The following is a 19,794-nucleotide window of genomic DNA, read 5'->3' on the forward strand; positions in this document are numbered from 1 at the left end:
CCCCGCCCCACCTCCACTCCTGATCGGTGGGGCTGCCAGCGGGCGGGAGGTGCTGGGGGGAGGGGGAGGTGCTAATAGGGGGGCTGTCGGTGGGTGCTAAACACCCACCATTTTTTTCCGTGGGAGCTCCAGCCCTGGAGCACTCATAGAGTCGGCACCTATGATTTATGTCTACTTCTCCCTCCTCACTGTGTACATTACACCAATTTAGACTCAGTGGGCTACGCTCAGAGGTGATGTTTAAGAGGTGCACGTTATACATCAGTAAGTATGTGTGGTGTCTAAGTTGGTGTAATAAATTACACACCGAGGAGAGCAGGAAGAAGGTGCAAGCTATGCCAGTTTGGACTCATTTAGACTTCCATGGCAGAATCAGGAAGAAAATCTAAGGCTAGGTCTACACTACAGCGGGGGTCCGACCTAAGATACGCAACTTCAGCTACGTGAATACCGTAGCTGAAGTTGCGTATTTTAGGTCGGCTTACCTAGCGGTGAGGACGCGGGAAAGTCGACCGCTGCCGCGCTGCCGCCGACTCCGCTGCCGCCTCCTGCCGAGGTGGATTTCCGGAGTCGACGGCAGAGCGATCAGGGATCGATTTTACCGCGTCTTCACTAGACGCGGTAAGCCGATCCCCGATAAACCGATTGCTACCCGCCGGATCGGCGGGTAGTGAAGACAAAGCCTAAGTCTATTGGATCTCAGCTGTACACTTTAGACACAAGATCAGCTTGTGCTTTTGCTGCTGTTCATGCGAATTTGATGTTATTTAACTGATTCATTTCTTTGATGTTTCCTAATGACGGCAAACCTACTGATCATCACAGCTGACTGATGGAGTTATAAGCCAAAAGATCTGGAAAAGAAAGGTTGTCTAATGCATGCTGAATCCCTTGCTGGAAACAGCTGCTCAGACAATACTGACTTCTAATAAAACAACATTTAAAGATGTCTAACCGGAGAATCTTTCAAACTTTCCTCACTCTATGCTTTCAAGTTCCAAGAGATGAACCCAAACCGAAACCTCAGATCCAAACCCTCCTGAGCTTTATCAGTGTTTGAATTCCAAAAGCGGATTTTGCAAGTGGCCCCTATATTTATCATGGACCAAATCAAACTGCCAGATCATAACACCCTAGGAGGTTGGACTAGTTGACATCTGGATCCAAACTTTAAAAGGCTGAGCTCATGACATGTCCCTTTGTAAACATGCCTACTCAGTAGTATGTAACTGCATTTTCTGGTGGTGTCGCACAGAACAGTAAGTGTGGTGTGTGGACAAAGTCCTACAAGTGACTAATAGTAGCAATCTACAATAACTGAAATATAAAGTCCAGTAAAGTGCAAACCTGTCCTTTCTCTTCCAGTTGTTTCCGTTCCTTTAGGAGGTGCTCCACTCGAGTCACGCTGTCTCCAATATCTGTGAAACCAGCTTGCGCGTCCATCAGATTATCCAGTTCCAGTTTTACCTACAAGAAACACAAATAGCCTCATTTTATAAGAAATCCACAGCCCCCTAAGACTTTATGGCTATCACTATGCTGTACACCATGGGCATGCAGAACGTCATGGTAACAGCAGTGATAGAACTCAATCCTCCTGCTCCACAAGCACCAGCCCCTATAAGGGAGAAAATTCATGAGTTGTTAGCAGGGCCATCCTTAGGATTTAGGGGGCCCTATGCAGTATTATTAAACTAGTGCCCCTATGCCCGACAGCAGCCCGGGCTCGCATATGTATTTTAGATAAGGGTGGTCTTTTGAAGGATTTATTTAAAAAACTGTATGTCTGAAGATCCAAGCATTTAAGGCTAAAGATGAATACTCAGATCTAAAAATCTATGCAAGGATTTTTTAGAGAGGTGATTTTATAATCTTCAGCAACACACTAATGAAATATTTTTAAAGCAAATTTTAAACTAAGGTCCTGTAGACTAACATGTTCTGAGTAAATATTATAGTAACGCACAACTGTTTTTGTCAGTAAATTCAGAAACGGAGGGCTTGTCTACACTGCCAAGTTGTCGACAAAACTTTTGTCTTTCCAGAGTACTTAAAAAAGCCCCCCTGAGAAAGACAAAAGTTTTGCCAATGCAAGTGGCAGTGTGAACGCGGCTTTGTCGGCAGGAGCGCTCTCGTGCCGACAAAGCTAACGCCACTCGTGGGGCTGGAAGTATTTTGTTGGCAAAAGTGCCGACAAAGTACCGAAAAAGAGCGTTTACACATGCTGACTTTTAGCGACAAGCTGTGTCGACACAGCCTTTTCGCTAAAAGCTCCGTGGTGTAGCCAAGCCCTGACAGTATATACTTGGGGATTGGCAAATGCCTGTTTAAATGGCTTCATTACCCCTTTAATTCTTTAACAGTTTAAATGTTGTGCTAATAGGTCTAGCAGGCTTGAATGCCTTTTCACTCTTAGGGTATGTCTTCACTACCCGCCGGATCGGCGGGTAGCAATCGATCTATTGGGGATCGATTTATCGCGTCTCGTCTAGACGCGATAAATCGATCCCCGAACGTGCTCCCCGTCGACTCCGGAACTCCACCAGAACGAGTGGCAGAAGCGGAGTCGACAGGGGAGCCGCAGCCGTCGATCCCGCGCTGTGAGGACGGGAGGTAAATCGATCTCAGATACGTCGACTTCAGCTACACTAGTCTCGTAGCTGAAGTTCCGTATCTTAGATCAATCCCCCCCCAGTGTAGACCAGCCCTTTAGTACTAGATTCCCTCCAGAGGAAGACTCACCAGGCTGCAGCAGCCAGCTGTGGTGGGAGCCTGCAGGAAGCGTCAGATTAGAACAGGGATAGGAAGAGGCAGGACAGTGGACACCAAGACCCAGGGGTGCCCCAAATTTTCAGGTGCCCTATGCAGCCGCCTATACTTAAGGACGACCCTGGTTATTAGCAGTACAGGGCCTATGATAAAAAGAAACTAAGCAATTCTTAGTCCATCCAGTGGAGGATGGTGGTAGACACACTAGCCAGTTGGTTGTGCAGCATTACCGTGTTACTCAATCATTTAGTGAATCCGTGCAAGGACCCTATAAGGATGGAGCAACTTCCACTTGAGACTTGCTTAGTACATGGCTTCTACTGGCTTAGCCACATAGAAATGCTCTTTTGGATCACCTGCCGTAGCTTCCGGCTCATTCCTTCCCCCTGGCATTTTTTATCAAAATATAATTTTGACAGAAGTTTTCTTGCCCGCTCTACTGGGATGCACACTCGGTCCAATCTGTGGCTGAAGGACTCTGGTAACTGACAACGTCCACCCTGGACTATGGTCAACATTTGGAAGAGATCGATCTAGCCTAAAATCGATCGGGTGTTTCAAAGGATTATTGGGGTCTTTAATAAACCTACTCCTATAACTTTCAGAGTGCTTATGTAGCAGGGGAGCTTGGCAGGCTTTTGCTGAACTGGGATCTGAAGCCCCTGTTTCAGTGCACCAGATTAATGAGAGGCTTGTATTCGATGGTAAAAGTCACATACGATGAACAGGCAAACATGGTCTACTCCCATCTGTACCTGCTAGAGATGCTTGCATCCTTCCCTGGACTGACTCTTCCTCCCAGACTAGCGCCTGTTTCTCAGACAGTCTTCCTCCCACACATCTATCCCATCTGCCAAGGTATTCATTTTGCTTCCTTGTCTAGGTTCTGGTCCTCCACCTAATACTAAGCCTTTGAGCTACTTTCTAAATGGAAAAGCCGCTCTACACCACGGCAGAGGACTGCAATCAGCTATGCACAACACTGTCCACTTGCCATTCTGTTCTTGATGCATTACTGAGTTGGGGCCACTCAAATTTAAGGGCGTGGAACCTAAGCATTCTGCATTAATCCATCTCTAGTTTGGCAATTAAGGCCTTACTCAAAGCCTGTTGAAGTCCATAGAAAGAATTCTATGGATTTCAATGGGCTTTGGATCAGCTCCTTATCAAACATCAAGATGCTAATACTTTGCATGAGGCTACCCAATAATTCTACTAAGTAGTGTATCATTCTAATTCTTCCTTTCTTACTGTGGCTTATTGAGATACCATGTGATATCTGATATCTGGTTGGAGTTTCATTTTAGAATATGTGGTTCCTATTTCATTATAAAGACGTCTTTTTTTGACGAACAATATACACTGATTAGACTAGCTATCTGGAAACGTTTGAGACGATTTACCAGAAAAGAAAGTCTATATTTAAGAAATAAGCAAAAATACCTCTCTGAAATCATGTTCAAAGTGTCGGAGCTGCAGGCACTGTTCCAGTTTTAGGTGATGTTTGGACCAAAATTGATCAAAAGCCTTTTCTGTTTCATCCAACTGAGCCAATAGCCTGTTAAGAAATTAATTGGAGAGTGAAAATCACTTGATATTTATGAGTGCGTTGTTGTTTAGTTAGCTAGTTATGCAGAGAAGGTGAAATTGAGCCAGGTGTTTAGGGATTACAGAAGGTGTCTCCAAAGCAGAGCAGACAGACTCTTAACCACACATATGAGGCAGAGCTGGGATTCACGCTGATTCTGGAGAAGCAATGTGGAATGGAGTTTTGCAATGGGCTAGAGGAGGAGGAGGGGACCAATGAGTCTGTGACTACATGGATCCAGTGGCCACAAACCCTTGCGTAGGGGATGCAGCTGCAGTCCCTCTTGCTGGGCTAGAGTAGCAGCTGCAGAACTGTTCCATGCACAGCGTGTGGGCGTGGGGGTGAATTCTCTCTCCCTCCCAGTTTCCACTTAGTTCTTCAACAAAGTTAATTTATTCCACCTTTGTGCAAAGTGTGTAAATTTCACTCATTCACTTAAAAAATGTTTAAAGTAGGTGCCTCTAGCTTGTCATTCCAGACTGCTCCATCAAGTCCAGTATCTTACCTGTGGCAGTGAACTATTCCTAGGGCAAGTACTGTAGGTTAACATAGCTGGTCAGCTGTGCAATGCTGTAGGAGGGGCATGGTGTGAAAAACGTCCTTCCCCTGATGCAATCAACTGATTCTCTAAACATGCAATTTGCCCCCTATTTTAGCATGAAACATTGACTAGTAGTAATGTGCTCTGCTTATATATTGTTGTTCTTTTGGCTTTTGCAGCAAGTGCCTGTAATTTTCAAAGGTTGGTTGTTGACCACACTAACTTGAGAGGTGAGCAGAAGTCAATTGAAAATTCCCCAACCATCTTTTGCCCACAGCCCAGCATAAGCCAGTTGTTTAAAGGTCACATTAAAGGAGACTTCAAACAATAATCCCTGACACTGAGGCAGAACACCTACAAACCAAGGTACAGAGAGCTTATACAGAGCCATTGGCAAGTCAGCAAGCCAGCCAGCAGGAGTTTTGCCAGACACTTCAGTGGGAACCAAGATTTGTCCCTATGTATTTAATGTAACCCGAAGGATAAACTGAAACGCAAGGAAACACGTTCTATGCACTGTTCTACCCACTCTCAGAAGGAATGCTGGATATATTTCCCATAGGCACAGTTTGACTCTATGTTATGGCTCGCTCTTTCAGAACACAATCCCTCAACTGCAGAAAAACCTAGGCATAACTGGCATTTCACAGCACTTGCTAGTTTCCAGGGCCATCCCAGACAACGCTGCTTCACCCCAATTGGGACAAGCTGAAGTGTCTGCATGATGTTTAGTGCTTCACTTCCACTGCAGCACGGTGTGCATTACAAGCTGCTGCACAGTGACTGTCAGCTCCATGACACTAAACAGAGCCCTTTGGGGGGATCAGGGAGGACATAACCATCTTGACTGAAGCTGTGGATGAGGCACACTGCAGATTCTTCCATACCCCTTGTGATGCTGTATAGAAGGGAAGGTGACCATCTATACTAATATGGTTACCGCTGTTGCAAAATTGTGATAAATCTTAGACAAAGTATGCCTTGTAATGTATCATTGGAAAAGTTGTAATCTGCTAAGTATTATCATCCTGTTTAGATGTGTGTATCATCATTGTACGTGACGTTATGAAACTTTGCTGCGTGTTTGTAACTCAAACTTGTGGTGAGACTGGGAAACACCCCCAGGTTAGCCCTTCAGGAATAACAAAAGGAGCTGTGAACGGGAGCCTCTGCATGTCATTTCAGAGACAGCGTAAGCAGTACATAGCACGCAAAAGGTGCAAACAAAATTTGCAATTCATATGAAGAACTGGTGGCCCAGCATGTACATCATGAAGTTGCTTAACTCCATAACGCAGCCAGTATTTTTCCAGGAGAGGGGTCAAGATATAAAAGACAAGAACAAAAGTTGCCCCCCTACATCTTTCCCCCCACATCTCTGGACTGATGAACTTTGACAAAATTTTGAACAAAGGATTGAGGTCCCCAATACTATTTTGGCAAATCCAGAGATATAAAAATCTACCAGATATAACATCCCTGTTAGCATTTGGATTTACAAGCTTTAATTCACCTGTAATGTAACTTACCAGCTTTAAACCTCTGCATAACTCTCATTTCTTTTCTTAGCTAATAAACTTGAGTTAGTTACTGAAGTAATTGGCTGGCAGCGTTGTCTTTGGTGAGATCCTGAGCATCTGATGACCTGGGGCGAGTGACCGATCCTTTGGGATTGGAAGAACCTAATGTGTGGTGATTTTGGGTTTTAATAATCTTTCACCACAGAAGTCCAGTTTATCTGGGTGATAATATAGGCTGGAGGGCCTAAGGGGACTGCCGGTGGCTTCCTGGTGAACTAGTATAGTAGTCCAGAAACACATGTTTGTTGCTGGCTTGGGTAAATCTAAGTATAGAATATACCACCAGTCTGGGAGTGTCTGTCCAATTTGGGCAGTCTGACCTGAGATGGCTTTCTCAGCCGGGACCCATTCCAGACACCGGTGACATCCCTGTTTAAGGGGAGCTCCTCCATCCACTGAACGCTCCCACTGACACACACATACACATTCTGTTTTAACATGCATGCAGGAACGCCCCACTGCCACCTGGATTAGGAGAGTGTATGTGTGGGCGGGAGGGGGAGAGTAAGATTGCACATTAAGTCTTGGGCCTTGTAGTCAATAACCTCACCAAACAAGACCAAGGAGGCTCACGTTTCTTTGAACTGGCCCTGTTAGTTTCACCAGTTAATGGCTCCTACCTAGACTTTCCTCACGCCGAACATGCAGTAGCATATTCCTAAAAACTCACTGTGAATTAATGATTAAAAAAACAACTACCTATAAAGAATTATTCAAATTAGGATAAAAATCACATTTGCATGTTTCAGGGGGTCAGTTAGCAACCTGGAGGAGGTAATCCCAAATCACCAACCTTTCCACCGTCGCTACATTTTCTAGCTCGTCTGGACTGAGTTTGCTAGCGGAGCTCCGTGTGACTGGCTCTCTAATACACGTCAGTAGTGTGGCGCCCTGCTTCACAGCTAGTTTCAGCTCATCCTGGAGAGAGACAAGCAAACAAACAAATGCACCAGTTCAAATAAGGTTTTACCAAATCCCAGGTTAAGTCGTTATTTTTCTCTCTCAAAGGAGAAGCACTGCCATTGCCAATGGAGGGTATTTTTGTAGGGATTGAACATTGGAACAAAGCAGGGGTGCTTGACGAGGAAGCTGCATTTAGTGACCTGCCTGGAAACGAAGAGATGCAACCTGACATGATCAGTGACAATAATGATTTTGGTGTCTCTTGAGGGACAGAATAATTCTGGAGTTTTCTGGGTTTGTGACTGGCCAAAATGCTCCTTCTGTCATAGAGTTTAAGGCCAGAAGGGATCACTACCTCATCTCGTCTGCCCTCCTATATATCACGGGGCACTAACACCCCCCAGCACCCACTCGCTAACCCCAACCATCAGAATTAGACCGAAGTATTGCAGATCACGGGAGACTAGATTATTCTGTGCCATAGGCAAAGAATAGGTGGGACTGAGGTGCACCAGTGCTCAAGACCCCCACACTGTCAGGAAAATGATTAAATGAGCTATACCCGGATAATCCTGGCAAGTGACCCATGCTGCAGAGACAGGTGCAACCCCCCAAGATCACTTGTCAATCTGTCCTGGGGGAAAATTCCTTCCTAACCTCACATATGGTAACCATCCGATTAGTTACGATTGCTAACCTTGCCCATCTATACTCTGTTGTTATCCCCAGTAATCAACAGGTGTCACCTTCCTTTACACAAATTATTTTGCCCATTTATAAACAGTTAAGCAGCTACAAAATACCAAGAATGGACTCTCAATAATTTGGGAAATCAAACCCTGGGCTCAATTTACCAAAAAAAGGGCCCTACCACAAGTGGGCCCACTCACAAAAATGTAAGCTCTGTTAAAAATTCTCCACAAAAAGGCATAACAAAATAACAGAGGTAAACCAGTTTATCATTTGGGTTCAGTCATTTCTGTAGTTTTGTTTAACATTTTTTCTTCCTTTCTTCAATAATAAATAGGTATGGTTAATAACTGCAGTTATTATGCTTGGCTTTGATCATGGTATCCCCCAAGGTATATGAAAAAACCCTACCACTAAAATGGTAGGAGTCACACCCCTAAGTTGGCTGTAAAAAAGGAAACAATCAGTAAGAGCCGTCCTTCCATTTCTAAACTAAATATTTTTAGTAATTTTGAAAATATAATTTCTTGGCATCCAACTGAAAACGACCCCTTTCAGATTTGTAGTGTAGACAGTTTACAAGGCCGGAAAATGTCACCACTGAGATGTCCTAGCACACAATGGAACTCTGCTGAACCCTGTTCGCTAAGCCATAGCAGATGGCTTACAATACCATCCACAGAAGAAGTTCAACAAATGCCAGGGTCTCAATCCCCAGCCTGGGGTAAGGGCAGGAAAGAGAGGAAAGATGGTGCAAGGATTAGGGAGCGGGGTATTGGGGACTATCTTTCGGGCTGAGTTTCCCGGACAGAGTATTGTTATGCACAGCCAGTTGGAATCGGACCCAGAATAAAGCAGATCTCTTGCAAGTACCTTAAGCACTGAGTGATCACTGCACACCCTGGGGTAGCCTGGGACTTAGAGACCAACGTTCGATTCCCTGCTTCACTACAGACTTCCTGTGTGACCCTGGGCAAGTCACGGTGTCTCTGTGCCTCCGTTCCCTATCTGTACAATGGGGATAATAGCACTGCCAGGGTGGATAAAAATCAATGTTTTGTTTTTTTTAATAAAAAAAATCAGATTTTTTTTATTTAAATCAGGTTTTTTTGATAAAATGCTTTTTGAGGAAAAAACCTATCTAAAGATAGTTTTAATTAAGATACAGCTCAAGATATCTCATCATGGAATAGGGATTATAAATTCTAATTCTATAGTATGAGACAATATATTCATGTAATGTTTAAGAAATTTTTTGCAAATGAGTTCCAGTTGTTCATGGATTAGGGGCCCAATTTTATGGGGTTCCAGGGGCTTCTGTATGGATTAGGGTTACCATACGTCCATTTTTTCCCGGACATGTCCGGCTTTTTGGTCCTCAAATCCCCGTCCGGGAGGAATTTACAAAAAGCAGGACATGTCCGGGAAAATAGGGAGGCATGGTAAGGGGACCACCTCCTCCCTGGGCTCCAACTTTCCGGGGCCAGGTGGCGGCTGTTCGTTCTCCCCACCTGGGCAGCCAGACTCGGGAGCAGCCGCTGCTGCAGCTCCCACTGCCGCGGGTGGAAGCGGCCAAGCACGTGGCGCTCGGTGGCTGCGGCTCTGGTGCCCGGGGCGTAAACCCTGAGCCCAGGCCTGCTGCGGGGACCCAGCTGGGGCAATCCTGCGGGCTCGGGGCCAGGCCGGACTCACTCCCCCCTGCCCCGCGCTCCCCCTGCGTCTCCCGGGCCTCCCTCTGCTGCCGTTTTTTTTTTTTTTTTTTTGCTCTGGTCACCCTGGGGGCGGAGTTGGGGTGGGACCGGGGGCAGGGAAGGGGCGGAGTTGGGGCTGGGGTGGGGCCCCGTGGAGTGTCCTCTTTTTACAGGATTGAAATGTGGTAACCCTAGTATGGACTATTTAGGTTAATCTTTCTATCTACCCAATGGGACTCAGTGCTCAGTCTAGAAGATACCATCAGAGATGCTTAGTTTTGCAGTTCTCAAACTGTGGATTTGTGTCTCCAGAGATAACATGCTTGTTAACAACAAAAATGTTTTTAAATAAATAAATAATATACAGAGGTGAGAAATAACAGACCTCAACTCTATTGTCCCTCTGCAAATTTGTGTACACAGAGTCAATCTCTTACCTCTCTCTAAAAGTGCAAAGTTTCAAAAAGTTCAATGAATAGAAGATTGTTGGGGGCGGAATAGATCTGGACAAGGAGAAGAAGTCTGGAGATAAATGTGAGACTGGAGGGACAGGCAGTAGAAACAAAAGTGAAACTGTTTGAGCAGCATATTCCAGAAATCTTGAGGTCTTTCTGAGTGTAGCATTCATTGATTTGAGATCTACCCCGGGCCAGCGCTTCCATTTAGACGACCTAGGCGGTTGCCTAGGGCGCCAGGATTTGGGGGGGGCGGCATTTTGCCGCCCTCGGAGGCAATTCGGCGGCGGGGGGTCCTTTCGCGCTCCGGCGGCAATTCTGCGGCGGGTCCTTCACTCACTCCGGGACCCGCCGCCAAAGTGCCCCGAAGACCGGGAGCGTGGAAGGACCCCCCCGCCGCAGAATTGCCGACGATGACTGGGAGCGCGGAAGGACCACTGCCTAGGGTGCCAAAAACCCTGGCGCCGCTCCTGGATCTACCATTCTCTCACTAGAAGGGAAAACCGATAATGGCAGCAGGCCGTAAAAGAGACCCACTTTGGGAATAAGAACCATTCAAGAAATATATGTTTTCTGATGATGTTTTAAAGAAAGTCACACCACTGAACTGGTGGAAGTCACTTAAGCACTTGGATTCAGAGACCGTTGAAGTGATAATCTCACTTTTCACAGCAGTAGCTTCTTCTGCCAGTGTAAAAAGAGTATTTTCTTCCTTTGGACTAATTCATTCCAAATTGAGAAATCGTTTGGGACTTGAAAAAGCAGGAAAGCTTGTTTTTCTTTTCCAGATTATGAACAAACAGGAAAGTGAAGGTGAAGACGACTGAGTTAGCTGAAGAAGCCAATATTTTAAGTTTCTCATGTTGACCTGACTGACATAGTCAATTTAATTTTTTTTTTAATATTTCATTTAACTATTTTAGTTAAAAACCATTTTAACAAAAACAAAACTGATTTTAAAAAACTTGAATGTTTAACTAAATTCAAAAATTTATATGCTTCTTTTGTTAAAATATTATATGTTTACTGTTGAAGAAAAAAATCCAGAATACATAACATTGTTGTTTTAGTTAAATAAAATAATTTAAATGTCTCTCTGGTGACGTTCTCCTCCTAATACAGCATGGCAAGAAAATCCTCCAAATATGAATGATTAACCTGTTGAATTGGAGATATTTATGAAGTTATTGGGAGGTGAACTATCTCCTTCAATTACCTTTGGTAAATGAAATAACCAAACAATCATTCATTTTCTGATATAGCTGTACAAATAATCTGAAAAGTTTTCAAAATAAATCACTTTAAAAATGTATAGTGTGTACCTTCTAAAAATGAAACCTACGTCTATCTATGTATGAGTTGTGAAGAATATGTATTAAGGTTATAACAACCAACAAGAATGCACTTTTCCATAGAAATCCATGATTAAATTGAGTCTTCCTGACTAGTGGTTTAAATCAAATCCACCCTGAGCACTGCCCTAACCTCACAGGGGGTCTGTGAGGATAAACAGATTAAAGATTGTGAGGTGCTCAGGTACTGTGGTAATTGGGGCCAGATAAGTACCCAAGGTGGATGGTAAGTAGAGGCACTAAGTGAGTAGTTGTTTAAAGTTTGTTTTGACCAGAGATTAAAAGGAGGTTGATTCGGTATCACTGGTGGCCTTGTGCAATTTGCGGCTGTGGCTGGGTTTGAATTATAGCGTGCTCCTTTTGTGTGGGATGGCACAGTAAGGAACTAGAGCATAAAATTGCTCTGAAACGCATTTTAAAGTCTTGTGAGGATTTCCGTTAAATAGTCTTTGCTACATTTGCATAAGTTTTTGTCTCACTGGGCTTCATTCTCACTCTCAGGCTGAGCTGGGCTGCACAAAGGAAAGTCGCCTTCATTTTAAATCGTTGGAGGTGCCGGATGCTGTAGTCAATGCTAACTGAACAGAGCAGGAGTGAGCTGATGCAATAGCTATTTGAGAACACTAGAGGGCGCTCAGGGAAGGAGTCCAGGAAGAGGGAAAAGCAAGATGGCCGAGAGCTGTTTCATCTATTTTTGTGAATTAATAAAAATTCAATTTCGTTTTAGTGCTTCCCTCCTTCAGACAAAATTTTAATAATAGATCTTCCTCCTCCGGTTATGTATCTGAATTAGTTTAGTTGACGCAATCTGCCTCCGCTTTCTGCAGCAAAGCTCCTGAGACACTGAGTTACCTTACTTGGCATGCTCCCATCTTTAATTATCCCCAGAATAAGGGGCTGATCCAAATCCCACTGCAATCAGTGGAAGTCTTTCCATTGACTTCACTGGGCTGTGAATCAGGCCCTACGCTTTCATGGGGGTTACCCCCTTTCTAATGGCTGGTAACTGGACCCTCGAGGCCCCACCCCTGCCCTGCCTCTTCCTCCAAGGCCCCACCCTTCTCTGCCTCTTCCCCTAGGCCCCACCCCCTTCTCTGCCTCTTCCCTAGGCCCCACCCCCTTCTCCACCTCTTCCCCCAAGGCCCCGCCCCTGCACACCGCGAGCTGCACGAGCAACCTGGCCCCGGAGACGGCGGTGGCAGCTGCTGCGCTGCCTCCTTCCTTCCGCTTAGGGTTGCCACCTTTTCCAAAGATAAAAAAACAACAACCAGACATCAGGGCTTGTCAAATGGCACCCGGACACACCAGCCCAAACCCAGACTGTCCGGGTGAAAACCAGATGGGTGGCAACCATAGCTTTCATCAATCTATTCCATGCAGACTTCAGGACTGATTTTAGAATGCTGTACTTCCACGGCTGCCAAGAGAAGGCAATGCAACTCAGCAGAGGATGCTCACTTCAGTTCACTCAAATAACTATTTAGCATCCTTCTAGTACAGTTACCTCTGCCACAGCCATCTCAACAGCACATTGACTAATTAAGGTCTGCTCCTGCTTCTGCAGAAGTCAATGGCAAAGCTCCCATTGATTTCAGTGGAGCACCGTCTGGCCCTACTACGCCGCCGTTGTGTCCCAGCCAAAGGACAGAATAGATCCAGGCGAAAAAGAACAATATCCAGTCTCCTAATTTCAACTCTTCCTATTAACTAGTTTCTGTCTGCTCAATGCTTTGAAAAGCTAAAGCGCTGTCTAAATCTACATGCTATTATGAGCCCTCAGTCAAACATGCAAGGGAAAGACAAAGAAAAACAGTGGAAAATATAGAGTGAATTCGGTGGCAGGAGTGGAGTCAGTGATTTCTGCAGCTCTAGGTTTGCCGAATGGTAGGAGTGCTAGTGAGAGAGACTCCTGTTAATCCTACTCTATCAATAACACCGCTTTGAAGTCAGCTGCATCTGCCCAAGATCCTATCAGAATCTCCTGAAAGGTGTGATACGGGCAGTCCAGTGGATGCAGCTGCAAAGCCCGAAAGCACACAATGGACCTGACCAACAGCTGAAAACATCCACTCAGAATGCAAGAGCTGAAATGCAGCGAGAGAATGATTCTGTTCAACTCCAAGGAGAGAGAGGATCTCATTGAATTTTAAGGCATCCCCCAACCACGCGTGTGGCCTGGCAGACAGGGATTTAGGTTCCCGAGAATTCCCACCAGCAAGTGGACTTCATGGCTTGCCGTAAGAGTGCAATAGGTCTGCAATAACAGCCACATTCCTGTGGTTTTAACCTTTGTGCATTGATGTGCAGGGAGGGTGTTTCAACCCTTATCGATGCAACTGTAGCAACCATTCAGAAACGTTCAAGTGCCATCCAATTCCCAATCTGCATCGCCCAGCTAAGCTTCAGGCTCAGCAGAGATGCGGCACAAACATTTACAGCTGCAGCCTGCACTCGTCTGTGCTGAAAACTCTGGTTCAATGTACAATAGAACAAGAATAATTAGTAATATTCTACGCTTACGTATACGTGTTTTAAATCTACAGAGCACATGCCCATTACAAAGCCTCTGGGTGCATTCACAGCTTAGACCCCCTCAACACTCAGCGGCTTCAAGGATCCCAAAGCACTTTACAAACTATGGGTCAGATCGTGCCATGTGCTGAGAGCCACATTGCATGCTGAAGGCACATGGGATTGTGTCCTTTATACACGTAGCCTCACTGATATGCATCTACCTAGGGGATAGGACAGCAGCTGGTGTACTTCATCTTATAAGGGAGAAGGGATATTTTGGGCCCAAGATACCAGGGAGAAAACCCTATTCTTAAGAACTCTACCATGGGATTTTTAGGGTATGTTTATACTGCAGTGTAAGCCCAGGAGTTGAACTCAGGCTCAACCCTAGCCCCCCTTACGTCCACCCATAAATCGCTCTAACACAAGGCTCGGACCCGGGGTCCCAGGACCCTACATAGGTGGAGGGTCTGAGCCTGAGTCAAGCTGGGACCCTGGGTTCAAGTCCCATTGGTTTGCAGTGTAGACACAGCCCCCCTGGACTCACGCTCTGGGAGTCCACCAAAAGCATCCCACAATCCCACGGATCGACCTTCTTTGTCCTCTGGACAGACAAGTTTTCGCACACTGCACCACGAACTAAGGGCTAGAGTGGCCACATATTGGGAGGAATTCTGGGATACAGGTGGTTGGACTCGGGCTGCATAATGTACTGTAGGTGCTGGAGCCCCAGGCTGGGACCCAGGGTTCAACAATTCCTAAGCTGGGGTTACAAACGAGTGTAGATGCTCAAGCCTTAGGTTAACAAACCCAAGGTCTGCTCATCTGAGTTCTAACAACGTATATTGGGCGTATATTGCACGGTAGACATACCCTTTGTATGAGTACACACAGCAAACAAGACCTTGTTTTTTAAGTTCTCTTCTGGAACATGAATGAATGCGCGCGCACACGCACACGCACACACACACACACACACACACACACACACACAGAGTAAACTGCACACTTTATCCACCATAGAAGGCCTCGGATGACACTGCCAGGATGTGACAGTGTGTTTTGAGGGGCCTCGTCGGTATCAGCCTTTTTTGGGGAACTCTCCACCTCTGGCACTAGCCCTGGTGTTAATAACAATGGCAGTGCTGGAGTAGAGAAGCACTGGTGCTTTCTACCTCCATGTCATCTACACCTGCTCTGAGCTGCCAGGTTTCCTGAAAGAAACTAGCATAGCCAGGGAGCGTGGGTATTTCTTAGACCACTCCGCCATAACGTGGTAAGTGAGATTGTTAATGCCAGGCGTTGCCATCTGAAAGGAACGAGGCAAAACCGACGTTTAGAGCCAATCTACAGCACGAGGTAAAACTCGTACCCATTCTGCCTTCAACCAGCACAGGAACAGCCAGTCCTCTACCAGGCAAGCCCAAAAAGTCAGGACTCTTGTTCTAGCACATCTATTGGCCAGCCTCTAGCATTAATTTAATGCCAGCTTCTGTAGCTTCCTAAAGTGCATTAGGTAATTACTAGTTATGTAGCAAGTGGGGAAAAAATAATGGCACTTTATTTTTCACTCCTCCCTGGAGCAAGTGAAGGCTGAATCAATGCAGAGAGCAAACCTGCTGTTGGGAAATCCTACATGGCACCAGGGGGCAGGGCTGTTACGCAGCATTACTCACCTTCAGCTTGTTGTGGTGCTCTGTGTGGGAGGAGAGGAGCTCCTCCGTGCACTGCACATCGTTGGGAAGCTCAGTCTCCGCCAGGTCCGTCCCAAAGGTCTGTAGCATCTGTGCTGTCGTTTTCACCGTCATGGCAAAGTTCTCAATGGCCTGGAACAGCAGCAGCATTATACAGAGCTGGTTATTTCACAGTTCAATGGTATTTCTTAGTGCAGGGGTCGGCAACGTTCGGCACGCGGCTCGCCAGGGTAAGCACCCTAGCGGGCCGGGCCAGTTTATTTACCTGCTGACGCGGCAGGTTCGGCCGATCGCGGCCCCCACTGGCCGCGGTTCGCTGTCCCGGGCCAATGGGGGCGGCGGGAAGCCGCGGCCAGCACATCCCTCGGCCAGCACATCCCTCGGCCCGCGCCGCTTCCTGCCGCCCCCATTGGACCGGGACAGCGAACCGCGGCGAGTGGGGGCCGCGATCAGCCGAACCTGCCGCGTCAGCAGGTAAATAAACTGGCCCGGCCCGCTAGGGTGCTTACCCTGGCGAGCCGTGTGCCGAACGTTGCCAACCCCTGTCTTAGTGTATGGTACCATGCTCTGAAGTGGTGAAAGTAACATAGTGGTGAAGGGTGTCACGTCTCCCTCTAGTGCAGGGGTTCTCAAAGTGTGGGTTGGGACCCCAAAGTGGATCGGGACCCCATTTTAATGGGGTTGCCAAGGCTGGTTTTGGCCATGGGCCCCAGCAAGTCTGAAGCCAAAGCGCGAGCCCCATCTCCCAGGCCTGAAGCCAAAGCCAAAGGCCCACTGCCCAGGCTAAGGTTACATGTCCCCTGCCCAGGGCAGAAGCCCTTGGGCTTCAGCTTTGCCCCCTCCCCCCCCCCACTCATGGCGGGGCTCAGGTGGTGGGGTTCAGGCGGGCTCGGTCTTTGGTCCCCCCTCCTGGGGTCGTGTAATAATTTTTGTCACTGTGCAATGAAGTTTGAGAACCGCTGCTCTAGTGGATGGTCCGCTATGGGATAACAGGTTAATACTGCTACTAGCTAATGGAGTTAGTCCTTTAGCTCAAGCTGTAGAGTTTGGTGCTGGGGTGCTGAAGATCCCAGGTGCTAGTCCTGCTGACAACCCAGGCAGCGCATCATTACATGAGGCAGATCAACAATTGCAATCACCTCCATTTCCCTGCTGGGGAAATTCCCAGAGCTAATGTGACTTGCCCAAAGCCACAGGGTGTCGGTGTGGGAGCCAAGATTAGAACTTAAAGAATCCTGGCTCCCAGTCCTGTGTGAAGCCCACTAGAATATTCTGCAATGTCGAAAGCATTTATGTAAGGACTTGTCTGGGCTGAGGGGACACTGAAGTACTCAGCAAGGCCTTTTCTGGTTAATGTTTTTACAGTCAGATCCTCACTGAGGGAGAATATCTGTCTACATCTCACGTATCAGGATATACAAATCCAGAATGCCCATCTGTACTTGAAGCAATGTTCCACAGTCATCCCCTTCCAGTCCTTTGCCTGTATTGCAATGGTCCCCAAACTTTTCATGGTCGTGGCCCCCCCCTTACCTCATCCACGCTCACCCACCGCTGGGACCGGAAGCGGGGCTGGGGCTCCGGGAGGGGGGGAAGAGGGGCATGAACAGGGGTAAGGGGGCTGAGGCTGGGGCCAGGGCTGGGGCCGGGAGCGGAAGCCATTGGTTGGGGGCCATGGCTGGGGGTGGGGTTGGGGCCGTGGCTGGGAGCGGAGCTGCAGATGGAGGCGGAGCGGGACTAGGTGATGCTCCCTCTCTACCCTCCTTAGGGGCTAGCCCGGGCCCTGCAGCACCCCCTGAATGTTCCTCCATGCCTCCTTTGGGAACCACTGCCGTATCATTATTGAAAACTTAACACAACTTTGAGTAAAGTTGCCCTTCCACCCCTTGAACGCTCCTACACATTTCTCACTATTTCTCATAACCAAATCGAGACTGATCAATTCTTTTCTTTTTTTTAAGAAAGTGAGAGTTCTGAAGGCTATGGAAAGAAGCATGCGAACACTTCAAACCACTCACTCCCATACTAGTTTTTCAGGGTGAAATACTTTGATCAAACTCATCCGCTGTGACAAAAAGCTTTTTATCGTGCATCAAGTAGCTGCATGAGATTTATTCCTTCGTGTTACAAGAACACTGCCCTACTTTATTTAGGCACAAGCAGAGATTGCATTCCTTATAGCTGCTAGCGAGTCCTACTTTGCTTTCTCTCTCCCAAATGTTTGCACTCGGACCAAGCTAGTTACAACTGCGCTCAGGAAGTTGTCAAGGCCAGGTATGCAATGCATAGGTGGTAGTTTCTAGCTTGGTTGCTGTAAGATTTCCTGCTCCGGTGAAGGCTGAAATTCTAGATTAACAACTATGCGAGCTGCATGCTATGTGCTCAGTGTAAAACAAATATTGGGCGACTGTTAAAAAAGGGGCAGAGAAAAATTTTAACCAATAAACCCTCCAAAACCCAGACACAGTATCTATACCACACATGTGCCCTGCTTAGCATCTTCTGTCCATAATACACAATACAGACTTTCCTTTAGCTAAGTTTTTTTTAAACTGAATGACATTGCAAGTTTGTGACCGTTTGCAAAGCCCACAAATAATCCACATGTGTCACCCTCTCCAGAAGGGACAACAACTTCTTGTCTTTCATAAAGGTATCTCTTCAGTACCGTTGAGACTCGGGGCCTGTTTTGCTTCTTTCTTAGGGTGAAATCCTGGTCCCACGGATGTCAGTGATAAAACTCCCACTGACGTCAATGGGGCCAGGAGGATCTCATTCTTACACTGGTGCATAGGCGCCGACACCATGGGTACTCCGGGGCTGGAGCACCCAAGGAAAAAAAAAAGTGGGTGCTGAGCACCCACCGGGAGCCCCCCCCCCAATTCAGCTCCTCCCCCTCCCACCCAGCGCCTCCTGCCCGCTGTGGATCAGCTGTTCAGCAGTGTGCAGGAGGCGCTGTGGGGGAAGGGGCGGAACATGGCGGAGCAGAGGCAGGGCGAGGGATTGGGGGAAGGGGTGGAGTAGGGGCAGGGCCTGGGGTGGAGCAGGGGTCCAGCACCCCCCAGCAACTCATAAAGATGGTGCCTATGCACTGGTGTAAGGCAGGAGTGACTCCAGTGAAGTCAGTGAAGACGCAAATGTTGGGTGCCAGGATGACAACTTGTCCCTCTCACTCACTATTGTGGTATGCTCAGCGTGGAGGGGCAGGGCTTTGGGGGTGTTTCTGAGGAGGTAGGTGTGGGGCAGGCTCTGTCCCCTCAGGCAGAGCAGAATGTAGCAGCCTGCCTGCTTAGTGAATTGTTCCCATTGTTCTTAGTGAATTCTCCCAGGAGTATAAAACAGGTGTAAAAATTTTAAGGTTCTTTTACATTGTCAGAGTGGTATAAAGAAGTCTTATTGTAAAGGACAGCATGGCCTTATAAATGCTTATGGTGCTTTAGCGATTAGAACTGGTCTAAATTTTTGGACTGAAAAAATTTCCTATCAAAATGTGCTCCAGGAACTGTTTGCTACTGACCTCTCTGGAGATGGTCAGTAGCCAATATAAATTGTGAGTTTGAGTCCCCAGCCCTCACTTGCTCTTCAGTTGCCTATGATGTAACACTGAGCATATGGCTGCATATATTTGTTGACTAATAACTAGAAGTAAAGGGTCAATACTAGCTACATTACTATTAGACAAAGGGGGGTTGGGGATTTCCTCCAATGCTCCCCACTCCCATTCTCCATCCATTGTACTGTAGGTTTAAATAAATTATCAAAATAATTGAAACCAGAGTGAGTATATTGCGTTATTTTAACAAATAAAATATGCAGAATTTTGCAGAATTTTAAAATATTGTGCATAGAATTTTTAATTTTTTTATTCCGAATTTTTAATTTTTTGGCGCAGAATTGCCCCAGGAGTAAAAATAAAATCCAGTGGCTTCAGTGTTTTTTCCCTCACAAACACAGGAATATTTGATTCTCGTTAAAATGAGGTTCTTAGGCTCTGATTCAGGAAATCACTTAAGTACA

The 19,794-nt window shown here is 46.6% G+C and overlaps 1 protein-coding gene across 1 annotated transcript in view; it reads right to left on the reverse strand.

The window, feature by feature from the left end:
• Positions 1–19,794, reverse strand: part of MCF2L2 (MCF.2 cell line derived transforming sequence-like 2) — a 304,618-nt gene that overhangs the window by 161,645 nt on the left and 123,179 nt on the right. The window contains exons 7-10 of the mRNA XM_065411462.1: positions 15,760–15,909; positions 7,272–7,396; positions 4,213–4,327; positions 1,348–1,467 (exon numbers count right to left, since the gene is read on the reverse strand). Coding sequence (XP_065267534.1) covers positions 1,348–1,467; positions 4,213–4,327; positions 7,272–7,396; positions 15,760–15,909 — 510 coding nt within the window. The remainder of the gene's footprint in view (positions 1–1,347; positions 1,468–4,212; positions 4,328–7,271; positions 7,397–15,759; positions 15,910–19,794) is intronic.

This window comes from Emys orbicularis, chromosome 9 (genome assembly GCF_028017835.1).
Source record: "Emys orbicularis isolate rEmyOrb1 chromosome 9, rEmyOrb1.hap1, whole genome shotgun sequence".
NCBI classification, from domain to species: domain Eukaryota; kingdom Metazoa; phylum Chordata; order Testudines; family Emydidae; genus Emys; species Emys orbicularis.